Source organism: Manis javanica, chromosome 17 (genome assembly GCF_040802235.1).
Source record: "Manis javanica isolate MJ-LG chromosome 17, MJ_LKY, whole genome shotgun sequence".
NCBI lineage: Eukaryota > Metazoa > Chordata > Mammalia > Pholidota > Manidae > Manis > Manis javanica.
The window spans coordinates 39,971,614-39,995,373 of record NC_133172.1 but is presented as its reverse complement, the minus strand read 5'-3'; the positions used below and the strand labels follow the sequence as shown (position 1 = coordinate 39,995,373).

The following is a 23,760-nucleotide window of genomic DNA, read 5'->3' as shown; positions in this document are numbered from 1 at the left end:
GGATCTCAAATTCAGCTTTTTCCTTTAAATAGTGATTAATTCCCATCCACACACAAGTGCAAGGGTTTAACAAACACAAGTCAAACCAGGAGTTACTTTGTGCTTACTAAACAGGCCCTATTTTTAGACATAATAGGCTAATCTCACTGAATCCTCACAAATGCCTTACAAAACAGACAAGTTAACTTCTTTACAACAAGAATGAGTAAACATTATTCAGTAAGGTGAGGAGATTTGCGCTTATTAAGGAAAACTCCAGCTTAAGATGTAGGGTCGGTCACCTTGGTTATAGGCAGCATGGCTTTAGGCAAATTACTTCACCTACATCAGCCTACATTTTCCTATCTTTTGAAACTGACATAATAGCCGCTACCTCTTCGGTCCAGCCCGTAGTGATTAAATGAATTAAGTGTCCCAAGCGCTGCGGGCGGCACAGCGTGTCCCCGGTTTCCGAGACCCCGTGCTGCGCGCGGTGCAGCCTTGGGCGGGCGGACCCAACCTCTTCGCGGGGAGAGCCCCGCGCCACTCCGGCCGCCAGGGTACGCTGTGACGAGGTTCGGGCCTGGCGTAAAGCCGCTCTAGCCTCGCCCGGGGAAGTCGCTGTTCTTACCTTCAGCAGGAGCCCGCCTTCGTGCCTGCGCGCGCCGTCCCTCCGCTCCGTCCTACAGCTGCCCACCGCCCTCCTGCCGCCCACCATGGCCCTGCTGCACTCCGGCCGCGTCCTCTGCGGGGTCGCAACTGCTTGCCACCCAGGCCTCGCTGCTGTGGCTTCTGCCAGAGCCAGGTAATCAAGAGAGACGTAGCCGGGACCATGGGCCTGCCCAGCCGAGCTGCAGGCGCTCCAGGACATCTATCCCCGCACCGCGACACACACACTCTCACACCAGCTGGGTTTCCCTGGGGGACTGAGGACTAAGCGTCCGCATTCTTACTGACCCTCAGGGTCCTACGTCCCTGCCCTCTACTGCCCCCAGGATCGTGAGAGCGTGCCAACGAGTTCCCCTGGGTTAGGAGGTGTGGCCCTCCACGGCACCCGGACTCGCCTTCAAGGCTGGGGACTCCCGAGATGCAGCTTGGGCGCGGTGGGAGTCGGGGTAGGGGGCCAGGGGAGAGCACGCGGGCGGCCGCACAGCAGGGCCGGGCCGGCCTCGCGTCGATTGGCTGCAGCTCCAGGACCACCTCGCGCCGATAGGCCGCGGCGCCGGGGAGCGCGTGTGTCCTTGACGCACTGCCCTGGGGCCAGGTCGTGCGCACCTGTGGCAGCCACCTTCGGGCTTAGGGGCGTTGGCAAGTTGGCACCTGGCTGCCGTGGCTGTGCCCGCGGGAAGGAAGCACAGAGGAAGGTTCTCGAGGCTTTGGCTTTCGGGCCTGGCTTTCCTCTTGGCATCCCATGACCTTGGCGAACGGCGTTATCCTAACCTGATTTACCGCCTGAGTCGCCGGTAACCCCCGGGCCGTTTGGGCTTAGACGGAGAGGGGTCGAGGTGCACCTCCTTTTTTCTTTTCAAGCCCATAGGCCGTCTACCTGGAGGGAAGTCGCTTTTCTTCCCCTCCATCTAGCTCTGCTGTTTTATTTAGTAAACGTCATCCCAGTTTCTCTGGGCCAGATGCTTGTGATAGGACGTACAGCCGTGAACAAGACGGAGGAAGGGACAGGTGTCGCTCAAAAAATTACAAATGTACCGTTTCAAACTGCGTGCCAAGTGTTGCAGAGAAAAAACGGGGCCTGAAACGAGTTAGTAATTCTTTCTCAGCGGAGACCAGAGCCTGGCGATTAATTCACTCAGGAAGCCGATTTGGGACAATATCTTTAGTACTACCTAATGAGGAACCGAGTCTCCAAATCATCCCCACGCAGATATTCACTACAAGGAGCAAAGCATTGGCCTTGCTCCTTGTAGTTAAGGAGTTGAGTGCCTGTTGGCCTTTGATTGGATTGTATGCATAATGTCCAACAGAACAGTTTGTCCTTTTTAAAGTCCTACACTCTTGGCAGTACAGTTTTGCTTAGGCTTTCTCACACTTGATTCTCTCCCTGATTTGGTTCCTTCTTGGTGCCTTGTCAAGATGTGCCCTTTAGGTCAGCCTACATAGTGGACTGGAATTAGGGAGGGATTATCATTTATGCAGCAAAACTGGAGAACAGAAAGGGATGCCTAAAATAATGGGTAAGAGGAAGTCTGTTAAACCATTATAGTAATTTTAAAGTAATCTTATTTTGTGGATTTGACTGGGTGAACTGTAGCTCTACGTGGAAGTGCTTGGTGAAAATCCCTATGGGTGTAGCCTTTTAGTCATTGAATTTGAGAGCCTAATTTTTCTTTTCTGTCTTTTCCGCACTAAGATGTAAATTTCAGAAAAGCAGAGACCTTGTCTACTTTGTTCACTGTTAGATTTTAGCACTTAAACCGTGGCTGGCATGTCTTTCATGTAGACTTTTTATTTTAAGCCTGGATTTTTAAACTAACACAACAGAAACAAATGTGACATTTTAGTATTGTATCCTAGATTAAAATGTGAATGAATAGGGGAACCAAAGTGGTGCAAAATGTGTACAAAAAAATAAAAACCTAAAATATTTCAGCACCTGCAGTTGAGGAAGTACTATTCAGGTTTAAACAATGATACATGATTGGGTGATAGAACCAGGTTCTTCCACATCTGGCAATGACTGTTACCTGTTCAGACAATGAGGAAATGAGAATCTTCACCCTTGAGACTGTAGAAATGATCTTTACCTGAAGCCAAAGGGTAAAATTGGAAAACATTTCAAATAAATTCGAAGATTTATCTTATGAAATACTTAACTTCCGTTATTTGGGTCTTTAAAATGAAACTTTCTTAAGTTGGAATGTTTGATTTAGCTGCATTTTTTTAAGCAGAAAGCACTAAAAATTTAACCTTTTGTCAAAGTGTACTATCATTGTGACCTGAAATCAGACATAGTCACAGGAAACACAAAACTTTCAATGAAGAAAGGAAAATATGCTAACATATTTTGATTTATAATGACCTGTTCTTAATTGTTCAATTCTAGTTGTATCATTTTGATTTTTAGTGAAATAACTGAAGGAGCATCATGATACCCTTCAGTAAGGCAGCATGCAATAGTGGTACAATAACCAGCAGTTAGAAGATCACAACTGCAGTATTTGCCATTTTTAGCTCTGTAATCATAAGCAAGTTAATTAACTTCCCATTTAAAATAAGAATGTGAGGGAAAGCATTTTAAAACTATATAGCACTAGATAGGCTCCTGGGGAAATTTCAAGTGCAGGGCATTTGAATTTAAAATTGCTTGCCTGAATACTTTGTACTCAACATCTTTTGGTTGGCTGGTTAATATTGCTCAATGGCTGAGGCTTTGCTTACATCCAAAGTACATTGATAAGCATCACTTTATAGGCCACAGGTTATCAGTATCAGTTTTATCCCAAGAACACTCTTGTTTTCATCTAGTACCATCTCTTAAAAACATCAGAGTTCACACAGCATGGAGATAGAGTCTTTACCCTTTTAACAAATGGAATAATGAAGGGCACAGAAGACCTACACATGATTACTCGTGTAGGACTAATCAAATTGACTATCCCTACTCCTGTATTAGAATTATATAAGACTCAGTAGTTTGAAATTGATTGTAGAATTCTTCTTTAAAAAGCCACTCTGTCAGAAAGACTCTGCCAGGAGACTCAAGTTTTGGTTTCTAAGACAATTTCTCTGCTGGACAAACTTTGTAAAGAACTTGACAAGTAGGTGCTTTTCACTCCACTTAACAAGAATGGTGCCTTCTGCCCTTCTGGTTCAAAGCAGAGATTCTGTCATCATTGATTGAAAGCCATAGAGACAACCACCATTTTTTAAAAATGAAAATTGCTTGCTGGAAATTTTCTATAATAGGTCTTTGACATTCAAAATATTCCTTTTGCTCATCAGTTAATGACAGTGATGTAGATAGGCAGGTGGCTACATGTTTTCAGGGTCTGAATTAAGGGTAGGATATAAAGGAAACTGTAGGCCCATGTCAGACGTTGCTTCAGGGTATCTGTTTCTCACTATGGCTGAGATATTGCAACAATCAAGCAGGCTGTAGAAAAAACTAAGTAGTAATGATTAAAAATCAGGAAAGACCTGCATTTGGTCAGAAAGTCTTATGACCATATGCTCCTTGAATTCTCTACACACTTGCCTCACCAGGCTCCATTCCAGCGTTATAAATAAAAGGATGGTAGTAATAATTTAGTAACAATGATACCAACTAACATTGGGCACTCACTATGTGCAGGATCTGGGTGTTTTGTATTTAATAACTCCCTTCATCCTTTTAACAACCCTGTGAGATAGGTACTGTTATGCCCCTTTTTACAAATAAGGAAACTTGAGCTTTGGAAAAGGCATGACTTGCCCATGCCCACCCAAGCTGGGAGGTGGCTGAACTGTTATTTGAATCCACCACGAAGTTTGCACAATACTGACATTGCCCAAGGCAAGCTAATAAGTAAAAGCCTAGGAAATCCAAAAATGGAATAACGTGCCCTTCAATAATAGAGAATTAACTGTACATAGCAATTACGCCTATTGAGACTACGGCAGTTTTCAACTTGTCAGGAGAGCATAAATTTAACTCTGTACTGACATGTTGAGCCATTCAGTGAGATATATGAGTGCTGACTGGCCACACATTCAACAAGAGAACCATTTTTAGAAAAATTCTAGTGAAACAATTGAGTGAGCTGGTCAGCGTGGTGAGCACAGAGAACTTTGTGCCGTGCCATAACATTTGATTGGTTCAGATTGTATAACTGATATTACTAAGAGAACTTGGGCTATTTTACCTCATAAGTAATTTGGAACCTCACTTCCCGAGCTTCCATTTTCTACTTATTCTCACATCTCTACTTGGAATACCTTTTCTTTCCTCTCATCCTTAGCACTCAGCTCGTAAGTCGCCTCCTCCTGGCAACCTTCCTAAGCCTTTCCCCAGTTTATTAGATCCTCTCCTCAGGGCTCCCATAAATAATATTCTGTGCCCTGAGCCTGTCATTATCACTGTACATCATCCCACCACCCCTCAGTCTGCATTGTTTCCCCCTAGTCACTCCACTGGCCTAATCTGGTGGTGAGAAATTGTACTCCTCTTTATGTTCCCAGCTCTTAGCACATAGCAGGTTCTCAATAATAACAGATCTACGAGATCATAAAGACTCTGTTTTTTATAATAGGAAACTGTGTAAAAAGCTTCTTGCTTATTTCCCCTGAAGAAAAGGGATAGAATAATCTTTTCTCAAACAGTAATTTACCATGAGCTAAAACCTTGGTTTGGTACCTTAATGCAGCCTGCTGCCAAGAAAGTGTTTATTGGAAAAATAGATGATGCTTCTCAGATGCCTTCTTGGAAATCTCAAAGATAGTTTTAGGTGAAAAACTGGATTTTTTTTTTTGGAATTCAATTTCAGGAAGACCAAATCCAAAAAGTTGTTAGATGATGTTTGGTCAATTGACTAAGATAAGACTAAGAATATTCCTGAGAAATAATCATTCCTTACCTAGTTAATGAAATGCCAGTAAAACATTAAAATAAAACATACAATGCAATTGTAAAGAACCCTAGCTCTCTACAAGATGAGAAACTGTGTGGGTTTTTTTTTTTCCTTAAATAATCAAGGACATAAAAGAATCAGCATAAAGCATAGAGAAGTATTCTGGTAAAACACAAAGTCCTCACTATTTAGGCAGATTACACAGAAGGTAAAACATAACCTTTTGTATTGTAGGGAAAGTTATTAATTAGTAAACCAAACAAAATACAGCAAACTTTTTTAAATTGTTGATATGTTTCATAGCTTCTTTTTGGACTGTTATTATAAATTAAGGCAAAGTTCACTTTCCAAGTTTTATCCTAATATGCCTTTTCATATTTGGACCAAACTGATACTTTAGGACAGTATATAGATTTCTCAGTTTTAATTTCTGATATAGTAAATATTGGTTGTTATTCCCCACATAAATAAGAGCTATTTGGGGTCTTCAGTAAGTTTTAAGAGTATAAATGGATCCAAAGACCAAAATGTTTCAGAACTACTACTTTAGGACAATACAACTCTTTTTTCCTTGAAAAATAAAAACATGTACAGAATTATATTTCTCTGTTACTGTGGATCCTTGTATAGGCTCAACTATTGATCCTAGTATAGTCTCAAACATTCATTAACTATAACTTTTAGCCGAAGTAACTTCCATTTCACAGGAAAAAAATGAAAGGGGATGGCATTGATGTCAGCCCTACACAAGCATTTTGGCAGACTAGTAAAACTCATGGATACACATAGTACAACCTCTACAGCCACACATACTTCCCTTTTTATACTTTCTTAGAATAGCAACAAAGAATATGTTCCCTAAAATAACTCAAAGCTATCGCCCATTAGAGTATCTAAAAATAAGAAAAGTATATACATATTAAATTATGCTTAGTAATCAATGTGTCTGTATCCTGTCTTAGAAATTATCTAAGTATCCAATGATTAATTGAATCTGTTAACTAACTCATAGTTCAATGAGTCTAAGATTTGAAGTTACTTAAAGATCTTGGCAATTGTCTTCAAGCTGACATATTACAAAGTAAAATTACTATTCACCCAAAAACCCAGTCTGATCTTGAGAAAAATATCAGACAAGGTCAAATGGCGGGGGGGTGTCCTATTGTTGACCAGTACTCCCCAGAACTGCCAGAGTCATCAGAAACAAGGAATGCCTAAACTGTTATATCCAAGAGGAGCCTAGGAAATATGACAAGAAAATATAATGTGTCCTAGATGAAACCCTGGAACAGAAATAAGACATTAAGTGAAAACTAAAGAAATGTGCCTAATAATATTAAAATGTTAAGAAATGAGGGGGAGTAGGTAAATGGGAACTATGTACTATCTGCTCTATTTTCTGTAAATCTAAACAACTGTTCTAAAAAAATTGTAGCCTGTTAATAAGAGAATAAGTATATATAATTACTGTTGAAATTTAAAATTTATCAGAATAATTAGTTGAACACAAGTTTATATTTTTCATAATTTTAAACATGCAGAAGTAATGTTAGCTTATTTTACCAGTAAAGCAGTATAGATTTAGGAAAAACAAACCCACATAGAATAAAATGCATTCTTTTGTTATATTTGACATACATAAATGAAAATATAGATATTTGTATTAAATCAACATAAACTGGTCTCATTTATCAAAAATTTACCTTATATGAACATGCATTTTGTAAACATTTCTGAGTTGATTTCTTTAAGAAAAAAATTTTAACTCTAGCTCATTTAAAGTACAATCAGAACAGAATGCCTTTGAGTTTTTTATAACCTAATTTATCAATAGGTACCCTCCAGCCATGGAAAACATTTCACTTTCAAACACTCAGAGACAAGACCAAAACAAAAAACCTTTCTGAATTACTGACATGGAGAGCCTATGGGTCTTCAAATTTATAACTTTAGCCACATGTCAAGAGTAAACATGCACTCAAAAAAGCTACAAAACTCCTGATTTATGCTCCAGATAGACTAAGGCAAACAAACCAGATTATCTGTCATCTCTCACACAACAGAGACTAGATCTCTGCTATCCACTTACAGAGACCACTGAATGTTCAGATCGTAAAACCAAATTCAGTCATTGCTACTAAGGGAGACTAGCTTATTAGCCATAAGTGAAAGCAAAACCCCATTTTAGTAGGGCATGGGTTACAAACCAGAGAAGCAGTATTATTTAAATTTCTGTTGCCTTTTGGGGTTCAATCTGGAAGCCAAGGAGAGCTGAGGTGTTTTCCCCAGCAGCCCACTTCACCTGGCCCAGTTGGGCAAATCCACTGGGCATCAGTAGGTGATCCCTGAGACCAGTGAAAGATAGTTTTTAAGGTAAAATGAAGACACTCATACAAATATAAAATAATATTGTCTACCATTTTAATGCAATAAGTAGTGAGGAAATCAGTAGGGTGTTATATCCAGTTCTTCCTGCTGATGTTTAATTTCTAAGAACCTAGCAATTTTCTGTCTTCCTTTCTAACCAGCTGCTCCTACCCTGGTTCAGGCCCTCATCTCTCTCTTTTGCCAGGTAATGAACCAGATTCTTTAGTCACCCTTCTGTATCTACCCTTAGCACTCTGTATTCAATACCCCACCTTGCTACCAGATGGGCTCCAAAAATGCATGGCTATTCACACCACTCAAAAAAAAAAAGACAACAAAAAACAAAACAATGATTCTACATGTTTCCACTATATCCACGAAGGGCCACAGGAACCTGTATTTTTAACCAGCTCTCTAAATTATGCCCTTAAAAAGTTTGGGAACAGGATAAAACCAAGTTCCACGCAGGGGAGGGTATCGCATAACACTTTTGCAATGGCCCTTGCTTACTTTCTCTAGTCTCATCTTTTACCACACTCAACTTCTCGCTGCCAAATTGAAACATTCTTAGCCCAGGAATTCAGGTCAGGCTTGGACTGCTCTGAAAGCCTACACATGCACCCTGTCCTTCCCCAGATGACTAGGGTATCCCTCCTCCTGCTTCTGCATTTGCATCTGCAGTGAAATCATTGGTCTTTTGCAAGGTGCTTTGAAGTGTTACGCATTCTTGGATTACTGGTATCTGTTGCTATTCCCTATGTACTTACATGCAGACATTTATTGAAATGGATTTTTAGCAGATCTGAGACATCTTTGGCCATGGAAATCTAAATATTGTGACTGGTATCTTGTATTTCCCATTACAGCTCTTGGTGGGCCCACGTGGAGATGGGGCCTCCAGATCCCATCCTTGGAGTCACAGAAGCCTTTAAGAGAGATACCAACAGCAAAAAGATGAATCTGGGAGTTGGCGCCTACCGGGATGATAATGGAAAGCCTTACGTGCTCCCTAGTGTCCGGAAGGTAAGCTTCGCATCCATCTCCTGCCTGATCCAGATGAATAAACTGAAGGGAGCTCCTGGAGAACAGCAAAAAGAGTGCTGGCCTGGGAGTCTGGAGGCCTGGGTTCTAGTTCTGGCACCAACTGTTTGCATCACTTAGGTTTTCTGAGCTGTAGTCTCCTTGGCTGTAAAAGTGAGAGGTTGGAACTACATGGTCTTTTCCAAGACTGAACTTCTGTGACTGTCTGTAAAGCAGCCATAGTGTTGTGTTTAATCCTGAGGGTACACAAAAGGGCCAAGAAATAGCCCTCTTGGTGATAAGAATAGCCCTTTGTGGATACTCTTACCCTGTTATTTTCCATTTCTCTGATCTGGATTGCCTTAATAAAGCTGTCCTACACAGGCACGCTCTGTTCTTCCTACTAACTGTAGAACAATTTTCTTTATTTTTGTTAAATTTTTATTAGCAGTCATTGCTTATCATTATAACTTCAAATAATATAACTAAACCCCTTAGAAAAAATATTTTAAAAGAATGTTCCATCTCCACTTGTACCTCCTCTGATGAAATATGAATGTGCTGCTTTGTCATTTTCAAAAGTGGGGTGGTACCATGTCATTCATACAGCAGAAGCAGGCACAGTGAATGGAAGTTACAGAGAACACTTCTGCATGAGAGCAAAGAACTCTAATCATCTGGGCTGTACACCATGCACCAGGCTGGCTTAGACCTTCATGAGCCACTGTAGTGATAGAGCCTGGACTGCATGTACCACTGAAAGAAGAAATTTCTGAATGTATGGGAGCGTGGATTAGGTGTCATTTCTCTGATTCTCTTGAGTAGAAAAAGGACTCAACAATTGTCATGAGGAAACTCACTAAAAACTTCCAGCTTCTGGGTCTCAGTTCATACAGGGATTGCTTTTGGTCTCAGTAATGTCAGCCTAAAGTATTCAGCAAGTGTTAGCTATTGCTGCCTGCTGGGATACCACTGCACACTTCTTTACATTATGTCACCAACTTCACCTCAGTCATGAGCTGCAGAAACAGTTGTTCCCCTTTCAATAGATGAGGAAACTGAGACTGAGGAAGGTTAATAATTTGCCCAAGAACACACAGCTAGTAAGGGACAGCCAGGCCTCTGATTCCAAAGCATAAAGATACATGTCTATTACTGTTTACCTTTTGAAGTTCTTAGACTGGCATATACCCTGAAATACTTCTTTTTTATTACTTTGATTTTATCATATCCATTTTAAGTATTGCTCTGAAACCTTGTTCATGTACATTCTAAAAATGCCATTTTATGTTAAATGGTAACCAAGAGGCACTGTATACCCATCCACATAAAATCCAACTCTTAAGAATGATAAAAAATTTTGAAACATTTCTGTTCTATAATATAAAACATCAAGTATTCTACTTCCCCTTCTTCTTGGACAGTATCTCCAAATAAAAAACAAAGCTTTACTTCCAATATTTAGCTTATAAAGCATTAAATATTAATCAAGGTAATTCCAGGTCAGGAGAAGAAACTAAATGGTTACATTTTCTCTTACCTAGGCAGAGGCCCAGATTGCTGCAAAAAGTCTGGACAAAGAATACCTTCCTATTGCGGGACTGGCTGAATTTTGTAAGGCATCTGCAGAGCTCGCCCTGGGTGAGAACAATGAAGTGTTGAAAAGTGGCCGGGTAAGCAAAGCAGACTCTGGCATCATACAGGGTCAGTTTTACATTTAACAGTTCTAAAAATTTTTGAAATAATTTAAACAATAAGAAAAGATACATCACTGTGTGTGATAGTTATTTTGTGGTGGCCATACTTTTGCTAATATCTCTTCTTAAAACAATAAATCAGCACTAATTAAATAAAAGATTTCATAGAACACCAGTTCCAAAAATGTGGTCCTGACAATGGAGTCACAAGTTGACTGAGAATTTGACACTGCTTTTGCGGTTAGTCTTTGTGTGCTCGTGTTCATTTTATATTGAATCTGCTGTAGAACTGCCAGACTATGGCTGGTCTTGGGTCTATAATTAGCCTGCACCCTCATGTTCTAAGCTTCCAGCTTAGATGAGGAAGTAGACAGGAACCAAGCCACAGGTGACTGTTGGGGTGGCAACCAGACTGTCACTCTTCTGTTGCCTCTTCACAGCCAGTGTGGACATTGAAAGAGAGCATCATGCAGCCTGCAGGGGAAGCACAAGTATGTCCTAGGTGTCTCCTCCAGTTCCTTCTTATTGTGGAAAAAAGATGTTCCTACAGGTTACTGGAAATAAGCTTTTTACACATTCCTGTGTGCACCACAGGCACAGCAATTGTGTTAGAAGACAGCCCACCTGACATGTGGGATCATGTGCATTATAGTTAACTTTCTTTTGAAACAAATGTGTTTCCTAATGGGTACATTTGTATGCTTAGATATTTATTTTTCTAGGTAAGTCTGGGGAAAAACACACAGTGTAGCAAAACCAAGCCAACATTCCCCCCCCCACCTGCCACCAAGACAGAATAAATACAGTATGTTCCCAAGACTGGTCTAACTCCACTAATTAGTTCATTAATGCAAGACAAAGGCATACAACCTCCACCCCAGATGATGTAGTAACGATCATGAGTCATGGACAGAATATGGTTTGACTGGTGTCCATATTGTCAACCACCTGTTAACCCCTCATGAGAACATCTTTGTGTAAATTTTGCTTAATATTAGCCAATGATGACCAAGTATGAGACAGACCTATCTTAAAGTAAGTAATGTCAGCTTGTTCTTTATAAATTGCTGTGCCTTTTTGAATCATTAATATTATCAGATCTGTGGTTAGGTTATTTCTGTCAATGCAAAAGTTTGCAGAGACAAACTTTATTTAGTGAAGAATTTGTTATTTGGGCACTGTCCCCCTAACCCCATGTGTTTAATCCACTGTTCTCCAGTCCAGACAATAGGTTTATATTTTGCAGAACCTTGAATTTCTTTGGTGACTTAAAAAAAAGCCTGTGGTTTCTTATCCCCAAAAGTTGACCAATTCTAAGAAATAGATTTACCTCAGGTATCTTCCCACTACCCAAAAGATAATAGTTTCAGATTATGAAACCCAGAAGAGAACCTCGCAGACATCCTTTAAAATGTAGTAATGTTATTCTAATGCACTATTGACTGACTTTTCAAAAAAACTTTGGTGTTCATAAAGTCATTCAATTTTGTATAATTCTAGAGTAATATTTTAATGTAGTGACTATTCTTAGTACATTTTTTTCTCTGTATGAATCACCCCTTTTTTCTTATGGGGCAGGGAGCTGTGTCCTGAAAGTTTCTCGTGTAACAGGGCATGATACTAATAATAGGCCGTAAGGAAGTAGCTGCTGTATCAGTTGAGGTGTGAAGGCTGAAGGGACAGTCTTTTGAGAACCCATGAGGAGAGTCAGTCTGTCTCTTAGCAGATGGGGACATGAAGCAATAATACTGTTCTCTTGTTTCCAAATATTCATTTGGAACGGTTGTGTTCAGTTTCTGAAAAAGGTCAGGTACTGACTGCAAAGCAGTGCCATTCTGTGGACTTGACCTCGGTTTTGTGTTGCGGGCCTATAGTTGCACCTCACTGACCATAAGTGTCTCTCCTTCAGTATGTCACTGTGCAGACCATTTCTGGAACTGGAGCCTTGAGGATTGGAGCCAGTTTTCTGGTGAGTCTGGAAACTCCTTCAGGAAAAAGCTATGATAGTCTTTAAGTTGAAGGGTTTCCTATGGCACAGGTGTTTGCTGACCCAGAAGTAGATTTCCTTTTTCCAGTTTGAATATTTTCTGTCTCTGATAAATGGAGTTGGGGGAGGAAATGAAAGTACTTAGAAAAAATTACAAGGAGTATATTATTACAATATTATAAGATAATATAATAGAGTTAAGGTTAATAGGATAATATTGTAATAATAGTAAATATAATTTAATGAGCACATACTGTTACTAGGAACTTTTGTATTTTAACTCATTTAAGCTTCATGAAGGTTGTTCAGTTAACACCATTTTATAAATGAAGAAAGAGACCCAGACAAGTCTTGGATACATAGCCAATATAATTGTCAGCCTGGATTCCAACCCAGCCTTGCTACTGAATCATTATTGCCTCTTAATAATAGAAGCTGAGTTTTAGTAGAGAAAAAATCCTCTCAGCAAAATGTAGCAACTTTATTTCTGCTTCTTTCTTCATTTTTCCATTCCCTTTCATCCTGTCTTTTAGCAAAGATTTTTTAAGTTCAGTCGAGATGTCTTTCTGCCCAAACCATCCTGGGGCAATCATACACCCATCTTCAGGGACGCTGGCATGCAACTACATGGTTATCGGTACTATGACCCCAAGACATGCGGCTTTGACTACACAGGCGCCATGGAGGACATTTCAGTAAGTGTGGCTTTAGGACAGGCGGTGTGAAGGAATGAGAAATAAACCTCCTTGTGGAGATTTGATACCTCCCAGATCCTACTTAAAACTGAGGATTAGCTAATTCCCAGACCTCGGGTTTTCTCTGTCACCTATCAAATAATAGTGACCCTATGGCATTTCAGGTGAATTATGTCCTTTAAAACTGAAAAGCAATCTCTTGGTTATTTGTCTTTAGAAAATGCCACAGCAAAGCGTTCTTCTTCTGCATGCCTGCGCGCACAATCCCACAGGAGTGGACCCTCGCCCTGAGCAGTGGAAGGAAATGGCAACAGTGGTGAAGGTGAGGAGGGTGAACTGACTGTGACAGTGCTGTGTTTAGTGACTAGCTTTAGATGCTTAACTCGGCAAAGTCTTAACAGAATTGATTAACCCTGAACCTGCATGGAATTTCCACTCATTAAATTGCTGGGAAAGACCCCTCATTTGCACATTTAACAGTTCTGTCATTGATGACACATGAACCGTTTGAAAATAATTTTTACTCCTCAGTGGATAGGAAATTCTGATAGAACTTGTCTGCGTCCAGCCTGACAGTGGGCATCCAGGGCCCAGGGCTGTCTGTCTGCTGTTGGTGCCTACATTTGCCGTGGTCAGTGGTTACTTGTTTATCCTTTATCCACTTTTTCATGTCCCTTCCTGTTCTTGCCACTTTCCTCAGCACTACCCTTATCATTCATAAGGACTGCTCTCAGAGAAGGCACTAGTCTGAATTCCTAGGGAGGAAAATATTCCTGTTGCCTTGGTCCCCGTTTTCACTCTTTTGGTTTTCCCTCTCTTCACATTTTGTCAAACCTAAGCTGCAAACAGAATAAGACAAATAGCATTCAGAGAGCACTTTCAAAATGAGATGATTCTAGTGAGGCTGTCCCATGAGCCCTGGGTATAAGATGAGTCTGCCAGAGTTGCATTGGCAGAAAAGAGTTACCCAGAGAAAAGGCAGGTGCAGGTCCTGTGTTGACTGGACTAAAATAATTACCCGCAGCACTGTGTGAGCCTGGAAAGAGCTTCCTGTCCTGCCAGTTTTCTGGGCAGATTGAAATTAAAATACTCTGCTTAATGTCTTCTGGAAGGACCATATCCACCAAAGTACAAAAACACATGTTAATACCTTAACTCTAAAAAAATTAAACATCAAACTACCATCTGGGGAGAAAACTGTTGACTCTGTGTGAGACAGGCATGGTTCCAATAGGCACCGGTAACCACCTGGGGCATTTGGAGAGGGACCACTTAACCTTTTGTCGTCTTCTCTTTTCCTTCCCAGAAAAACAATCTCTTTGCATTCTTTGATATGGCCTACCAAGGCTTTGCCAGTGGTGATGGTAACAAGGATGCCTGGGCTGTACGCCACTTCATTGAACAGGGCATTAATGTTTGTCTCTGCCAATCTTATGCCAAGAACATGGGCTTATACGGTAAGCTGAAGGACCCAGCGTGGTATGTGTTCTGATGAAACTGAAGAAATACTGGGAGAGGATGCCACAAGGTGTGCAGTTTGGCATGTGTGTGGGTGTGTATGTTGTGCATGTCCCTCTGTACCTAAAGAGGGAAAAGTAGACTCATAAAGTGAACTTTTTTTACTGATCTTAGCCATATCTTCTTCAGTGTCCCAGAATTCCTCCAGCAGAGAAAACTGATTACTGCTTATTAAAACCAAATGTGCTATGAGTGGAGAAAATAGATACAACAGAAAAAGATTTTTGAACACTCTTGAGTATTCAGACTATGTTGTACCTAGATTCACCCCTCTGGTTGTTGAAAACTTTTTATTTCTAACAAAGAGTTGTTTTTGTAGCACTTCTGATGGAAACAGATGATGCGTAGCAAATTTAGTCATGATATGCTTTAGCGTTTTATGTAGGAGAACTAGAAGACAGGATCCATTCTGTCTTGCAGGTGAGCGTGTGGGAGCCTTCACTGTGGTCTGCAAAGATGCAGATGAAGCCAAAAGGGTGGAGTCACAGTTGAAGATCTTGATCCGCCCCATGTATTCCAACCCTCCTCTCAATGGGGCCCGGATTGCCTCCACCATTCTGACCAGCCCTGATCTGCGGAAACAATGGTAAAGGCACATTGCTACTCCCCAGCCTTCCACTTCTCCCACCAGCAATCCTTTCGAGCTCATTTGTAATTGGCAACAAGTGACCTATAGAATCACTCAGTTTCCATATGTGGAAGGAGAGGAAGGGAAAGAGGAATGTGTATTTTGTTAGCACTTTCAGACAAATATTAGAAGCATAATTCAGAAATGGCAGTTTCTTTTAACCCATCATCTTCATGTTAAGTAAAACTTGTCTTCTCCTAACTCTAAGTTCAAATTGAAGTGCCTTGCATAGGAAAACTTTCTTAACATCATATTTTCTGTTCTATCTGAACAATAGCTACCATTGAACGGTACTTGTGCATATTTTTGGTTTTTATTATCTGAACCATCTGACTGTTGGCACCCATGTTGTAAATTAACATTAATCATCCTTTGACCACAAGCCACATAAGACATATTTTACATCATGACCCTTAATACACATTACCTGTATGTGTATATATAACTGAAACAGTTGTAAAAAGTCTGTCCTTAGGCTTCATGTGCTAGATCAAATATTTTCTAAATGCCAAATGCATTCAGCTACATTGAAGTTATGACCTATCAATGGGTCATGACACACAATTTAGAAAACATGGCTCTAGATTAGGGGTTGGCAAACCCATGTTCTACTCGTCAATCTAGTCTGCCCCCTATTCTTGTAAATAGTTTTATTGGAATACAGCCACCCCCATTTCTTGGTGAATTATGTATGGCAGCTTTCCAGCCATAACAGTAGAATTCAGTAGTTGTAACAAAGAACATATGGCCCATGAAACCTAATACATTTACAATTTGTTTATAGAAAGTTTGCCAACCTCTGCTCAGAATAGTTCTTGTCAGTACAATAGATTTGTGCTAGGCTTAACAAAAAAGTGACTACTTTTTAAGTTTGTTTGTTTGTTTGTTCTCATTATAAAATTAGTGCCTGAGTACATTTCAGAAAGTTTGGGGGAGGGAAAAAAATTAACCATAACTCCAGTCACCATAGCCCAGCTTTTTTCTTTGCCCACTATTATCCACTGTTGTAATATACCATCTGCCATACTCTTATATACATATACGTAGGGTTGGTTTTGTTTTTATCACTTAGAATTATGCTACCCTTTTTTTTTTACTTGCTATTTTTAAGTGTTTTTTTATATTCCCATATTCCCTAATGGCTGTCAAGATTTAATTTTTTCAATGTGTGCATCTCAATACACACTGGAAGGCAACAGTGTGCAAAGATGGCAGATACTGTGCTGGATGACTAAGACATCTCTTCCCTGGGGGAGTTCATACTGTAGTGAGAAAGGTACACATAAGGCACTAATACAGACAGAATGGAATAAAAACAATCAGGGAGGATGTAAAGAAGACAGTAGCATTTGAGATGTGCCTTGAAGAGAGAAGGTTACTTTCTTCCTCAAGGGAAATGAAGGAGAAAGGAAAAACAGACAGAGGGCTGTGCATGAGGAAAGGCATGTGCATCGTATAGTGTGTGCTTCAAAGTCCCAACTGGTATTTGTGTTAGAAACACTGAATGTGAGGAGGATGGAGAAGGCAGCAAACCTGGGAAGGCAGGAGCAGATCATGAAGCACCAAAATGAATGGAGCTGGATAGATGAAACTACACGAAATTTAAAATCAAATGCCATCCTTAAAGGGGCCAGGGACTCCAGCTCCAGCCAGTGACCACAAAGTATTGCCAGCTCCTCATTTTTCAAGAGAGGACAAATGCATGCATTTATGTGCAAGTGCCCAATTTAAAATGTTTAACTGAGTCAAATATTAAAACATGATTAAGACTCTTTCTGACCTTTAATTGGCAATTTGTAACCTCTGTTCTAACTGTATATAGCATCTTCATATAGGAAAGTGAACGCATGAGAACAGGGAGATAAACAATGTTTTTATAGTCATCTAGTCGGTGAGAGTCAACAAGAATATCCTACAGAGCCAAAGGACTAGAATGGGATGGGTAGATTGTAAGGAAAGGAAAGGTGGTGTCTGGAATCAAGTGAGCCATGTGTAGTCAGAGGGCTGCCTTCTCCAGTCCACCCGAGAGACTCAACCCTCTCTTCCTGGGACCCCCTCAGCGCAGCACTGTTCCATCGGCTCTTACCTTGACCTGCCTTGTTCCATCGCGGGTCGTTGACAGGTTTGCTCCCATTGTCCATGTAAGATTTAAAGGCAAGGACCACCTCTCAGGCCTCCCAATCTCCTTGTGCCTAGCACAAGGCTTGGCACCTTGTAGGTTCCCAGTGTAATGTCTTAATTGTGAAAGCAGGAGTGTTTATGCCATGCACGTTAAATTAACGTCATAATTCACTGTTTAATCTACAGCTTTTACCCCCTGCCTAACGAATGGAGATCTTTAGCCTACCTGAGTTACAGTGTCATTCATTCATTTTTATTAATAATTCAATTATGTTAACTCCTGTAGCTGCCTGATCAAAACAGTATGTTACAAAATAACCTCCTTCCTAGACCAATACAGCATGACTCAGTCAAGGCCAAAGAATCAAGGTACACAGGGGATTACTCAAGGCAGGTGAGGTGCTGTGAGCTATGGCTTCTCTCAGTACTTGTCCAGAACTGAGCTGCATATCAGGGGTGTTTTTACAGGTTGCAAGAGGTAAAAGGCATGGCTGATCGTATCATTAGCATGCGGACTCAGCTGGTCTCCAACCTCAAGAAGGAGGGCTCCTCCCTCAATTGGCAGCACATCACCGACCAGATTGGCATGTTTTGTTTCACAGGACTAAAGCCTGAACAGGTGAGTGGCCTTCAGTTTCTCCACCTACCTATTCAGGATTACCCTAGAAACAGTCATTCTAGAGTCCTTTTACATAAAGAAAGTGTGTAGCATTCATTTTGCTTTATTTCAAACTAGTCCTATACCTGTCTATATCCTGCATAAGGTTGGAAACTTCTGAGGAACAGTTCCTCATTTTTATGACCACTGCTGCTACTTTGAAAACCTACCAGAACAAGCAGGAACGTGAGTGTTGATGGGAGAAATTAGCTGTTCCATAACTGGATTCCAGATGTATTTTCTATGTATGTTGAATCTAAGGTTTTTTCTACCTATTCACAACTCAGAATTCATCATCCTACTTTAAAATAGCTTTTGTTTTCCTTTCACTCCAAGCTAGCACACCAAATTCTGGGAATGGGAATAGGGTTTAAGTGAGAAATAGAACTGTTATTTTTCTGTTTTAGTAGTTGGCTATTGTGCCATGCCAGAAAGTGCCAGAAAGGAGATCTCCCAGACCAGGAAGTGCCCACATACTCTTCTCTCTGCAGGTGGAGCGGCTGACCAAGGACTTTTCCATCTACATGACAAAGGACGGCCGTATCTCTGTGGCAGGGGTCACCTCAGGCAACGTGGGCTACCTTGCCCATGCCATACACCAGGTCACCAAGTAATTTCCCTGATGAGAAGGAACAGAGACAACCTTCCTACTTGCAACCTGTGCTGTTGTGAGATTCACACAGAGGAAGAGGGAGGGTGGATGGTGATGAACAGATCATTTCTTCAACCCACAGTACTTAACACTCAACAACTGAATATGTTTCTCAGAAAAGAACTTGTATTGAAATAGTACAGGCATCTGTGGCTGGTGGCTGGAACTTTGTGGCTATAAACCAAACTCTCCCTCATCCTTTTTTCTCCAGTTTTTCCAAAAGAGTTTACGTGTACAAGAAAGACACAGCCCAAAAAAACCTGTCAATCATGCCATTGCAAGATTACAGAAGCTTTAACTGAAGTACATTATGGTGTTGGGGGTACCTCCGTAGATCCAGCATGAAAACAGCACATTCTAGAAGCTTTGTGAGAAGACCTAGTTCTAACATTAACAGCCAGCCTGTGCTTGTCCTCCCATGATTGAACAAGCTTATCAGCAGACCTTATTATAGAAATCGTGTTTGTGGAAACCAACATGTCTGCTGCCACTGTGGTGAAGAAAATAAAAGATACTGTTTCCTGTTGTATTTAAGAAAAAAACGAAGAAGGCTGTCCTTTTTAATACTTGCAGGCATTTTAATGTTCCACTCCTCCCTTACAATTGCTGTTCTTTTCCTTAGGCACAAAGATATGTAGCAGCCTAGATTTCATCCTGTTCTACTACTTGATTGGCCATTCCCCCATCCTATAGGACTGACTTATTTGAAAAACGAAGAATGTAATTTACTGCTCATCCCATACCCTCACCTTTGTCATTAAAGAATAGCTGAGAGTAATAACTGCACTTTATTTCAGCAGCATATTCAATGAATGTCTCCTGTTGGGATGTTACCTCTGCCCAGCCAGACCTCTTACTTTGTTCAGAGAGGTCGTGCAGTCCCCTCACATCATGAGTCGGGCAACACAGGGTAGAACCAGGAAACAGGATATTCTGGGCTTTGGTTTTAACCTCTGTGTGCTGCCAGCTGGCCTTGGGCGTCACCCTTTGGAAGGATAACCACCCTTGGCTCTAATCATGTAGACTTAACTGCAGCCTGGTTTCTCAGTTATAATAAAGTTACTCTAGACCCAACCACTGTCTGCTATGTTACACTTTTCCTTCAGTGGGAGGAAAAGGTAGGTGTGGGTGTATATCCCAGAAATACGGAGTCATGTCCTGCTGACCATAAGTCAGAAAATATGTTAGCTGTTCCAAATGCAAACTGAAGCCACATCTTCATTTCCTCTGTCTTGCCATTCAGTTTGTCCCATCCAAAATGTGGAAGATGTGTGTATAATTCTTTGGACCATGGGGGACAGTGGAGTACCTCAAAGGATCCTGTGGATATAGGCAGAGATGGAAGGGAGATGGAAACCTCAGATGTCCACAGGAACCAAGTAGATAATAGACAGTGAATGTAAAGTAAAAAAGTGATGTGAACTGGGTGTACGGTGGTGACTGGTGATGAACCCTCATCTTTAGTGTTAAGTGATATGCAAATGACACTTGTGAGAATGAAAGTCAAGGGTTGCAAGTCTTGAATTTTCAAATAAAATGGAAATCCTGATTTCTATGGGAGGTCTATTGGTGCTTAAAAATTGGCAACTAATTCAATTTTTTTTTTAATGCTTTGCAAGCAAGATGCAAACCACAGATTGCTAGTATGCAGCTTCTTGCATGAAGTCAGCCACCATCCAGTGACAGCACCTCCTTGACATCAGTCCTGAACAAGGTTATTCTGTCCTATTCTGCTCAGTGCTAGGAGCCATTCAGGATGGGACAGCTGTTGCCCAGACAGGCTAAAGGAGCAAGAGCCAGGTCCAAAGGCCATCTTCAGTGTTAGGACAGTTGGGAGAGGAAAGCAGGCCCAACTTGTTCTTTCCTCTTGCTTCTCCTCACTCCAGTGTGTGGTGGGGTCATTTCTGACCCTTGGCTCTTCTGCATTCCTATTGCTATTGGATACACCAAGGTGGTGAAAGGAAAAGTGGATGGACTGGTTTACTGGATGTCTTTGAAGCAATATCTTGGAAAACAGTAAATATTAGCTGCACCGTAAAGGGACTGAATGCCTACATTAAGAGAAACAAAATTTTAAGTCTTGTATAAACTAGAATGGTTGAAAGTTGGCTGCCAAGACCTCATCTGGAAACCTGCTGACCACCCGGCTGACCTTGTTATTTTTAAACATATATTGCCAGCTCATTCTGGACTAAGTCCCATTCCTCACCATAAACAGGTATATGGGGTGTGAGCCTGATGTTTTTCTCAGCAATTCAGACCGTTGCCTTCACCCCTTCCTGGTTTCCTACTCAGAGTCAAATATACTAAGGTATTTGTGTTTTTCCACCTGACGGAGAAAGTAGTTAATGCAGAAAGAATAGTCTTAGCCTTTGTTTCATTATAATTTAAGTAGAACTGCTCCCAAGTCTTTTTTTTTTTTTTTTTTAATATTAGCATTGTGACTCAGGATGTCTGAGATAAGGCTTGGAAATCTGTGTTTTTAAGTAAGAATAAGAAAGCTCTAGGTGATTCAGACAAGGGTGATCTGTGGACCAGCCACTGGGAACTGTTAGAACTGCCTCAGGCTTGTATCTAAACAACTGAAGTCCAGCTCACAAACAGCTTGAGGATTTTGTTTTACACTTTCTAGGCTGTGGAAATATTTCATAAGAAGGAATGACTTGTTTTCATCTATTAACTGAAAGACCAACTTTTTCTTTTTTTAAATGATACTCTTAAATGTTGAGAATAGTATTGCAAATCACATACCTGACAAGGAATTTATACCCAGAAGATAGTAACTCAATAAATAAAAAGAACCCAATTAATAACTGGAAGAAGGGTCTGAATAGACATTTCTCTAAAAAAGACATATTAATGGCCAATAAGCACTTGAAAAGATGCTAACATCATTAGTAGGGAAATGCAAATCAAAACTACAATGAGAATCTCTTCATACCCGCTGGGATGTTATTATCAAAAAGACAGACAATAACAAGGTTTCTCAAGGATGGAGAAATTGGCACCCTCATAAGAGGGTTGGTAGTTGGTAGAAATGTAAAATGGTGCAACTGCTTTGGAAAACTGGCAAATTCCTCAAAAGGTAAAATATAAAGTTACCATTTGATCTGATAATTCTGGGTATACACCCAAAATAAATGAAAATATGCATTCATACATACATCTTACACATGTTCATAGCATTATTCTCAATAGCCAAAAAGTGGAAACAACACAAATGTCCAATCAACTGATGAATGAATAAACAAAATGTATAACTTACAATGGAATATTATTCAGCAATAAGAAGAAATGAAGTATGGTGATGGGAGGAGCCTAGTAAACAATGTTCCTGGTGTAATTGTAGATTAATGATACCAAAATAAAATTTTTTTAAGGAATTAAGTATTGATATATGCTACAACATGAAAAAGCCTTGAAAATAACATGCTAAACGAATAAAGGCAGACAAAAGATCACGTATGATAGGAATCTATTGCCATAGGATGTTAAGTATAGGAAAATCCATAAAAGCATTTAGTAGGTTAGGTTGCCAAGGGCTTGGGGGAGGCAAGTGACTATTAATGGTTACAGGGTATTTTGGCAAGAGTGATGACAATGTCCTGAAATCATATAGTGGTGATGGCTGCAAACTCTGAATATACTAAAACCACTGTATTGGAGACTTTAAAAGGATGAATTTTATGGTAAAATGCATAAAGCTTCATAAAACTATTATTTGTTTCAAAAACCTGCAAACAACAGATGCCCTTCAACAAGCGATTAGTTACTGTGGGTAAAATTGCAGTTTTTCCAGAATCTCTCCCCTGGCCTTTGTGCATCTCTATATCAATAGGTGTTTCCAAGGGGTGGAGAGGGGTACCATTTCCATATCAATAGGTAATTACATGGGCCAGTGTGGGAATATATGGACCAGAGAGGTCGGGTGGGGCCCCTTTTTCTGCAGCTGGGTCATGAGAGACATGGGCAGGTAGACATGTCTACCTTCTAAGCAGTAAACGGTTTCTCCCACTTTATTTCTCCCTTTGACAGTTTCGGTTTCAAAGGAATTTGCTCCGGGATTATCCCACGGAGTTACAGTTATATAAACTGATACCCTGGAATAGTACTCAGTAATAAAACACACACCTGATACTTGAATGTGTCTGGGGAATTAGGCTGCCTAAAAAAGCCAATTCTAAAAAGTTACAGACTGTTTGACTTCATTTATACAACATTTTTGAAATGACAAACTTTCAGAAATGGAGCACAGATGAGTCACTGTCAGTGGTTATGAAAGAGGGCCTTGCTGGAGGGAAGTCAGTGTAGTTATAAAAGAGCTACAGGAGGGGAACTTTGTGTGGATGGAAATGTTTAGTATCTTGAAGATGGTATGGATGTATAAACCTAAACATGATTCAATTGTGTTGTGGGTAAAACTAATATTTCCAGAATATCTCTCTTGGCTTTATGCATCCTCAGGGGTGGAGAGAAGTACGGCTTTAGTTCATCTGCATATCAATAGGCATTCCTCAGGGGTGGAGAGCAGTTCATCTCCATTTCAATGGGCAACCGGGGAAGGAGGGGGCTGGTTTTGCTTCTGCCCGAGCAGGGAAGAGAGACTGCCCTGGACTGCAGTTTGTAGGCAATAAACAGATTTTAAACTTTATTTCTCCCTTTGACTGGTTTCGATTTTAGCAGTATTTTGTCCCAGGATTTCCTCTCCCTGGACTTACATGTGGAAAACTAAATACACACCTAAACTTACTACAAATAAACAGGAAATCTGAATAAGATCAGTGTATTTTGTCAAGGTTAATATCACTTGAGTATTGTAACTATATCACCATTGAAGGAAAGTAGGTAAATAGTACACAGGATCTCTTCATATTATT

General features: G+C 40.5%; 1 protein-coding gene across 1 annotated transcript; it reads left to right on the top strand.

The window, feature by feature from the left end:
- The first annotated feature begins 590 nt into the window (after positions 1 to 590).
- Positions 591 to 20,432, top strand: GOT2 (glutamic-oxaloacetic transaminase 2). The gene is made up of 10 exons (XM_017649150.3): positions 591 to 784; positions 8,774 to 8,930; positions 10,472 to 10,600; positions 12,534 to 12,593; positions 13,145 to 13,306; positions 13,524 to 13,628; positions 14,613 to 14,763; positions 15,245 to 15,410; positions 18,042 to 18,192; positions 18,723 to 20,432. Exons 1-10 carry the CDS (start codon positions 696 to 698, stop codon positions 18,843 to 18,845), a joined length of 1,293 nt encoding a protein of 430 aa, XP_017504639.1. The 5' UTR covers positions 591 to 695; the 3' UTR covers positions 18,846 to 20,432.
- The last annotated feature ends 3,328 nt before the right edge of the window (positions 20,433 to 23,760 follow it).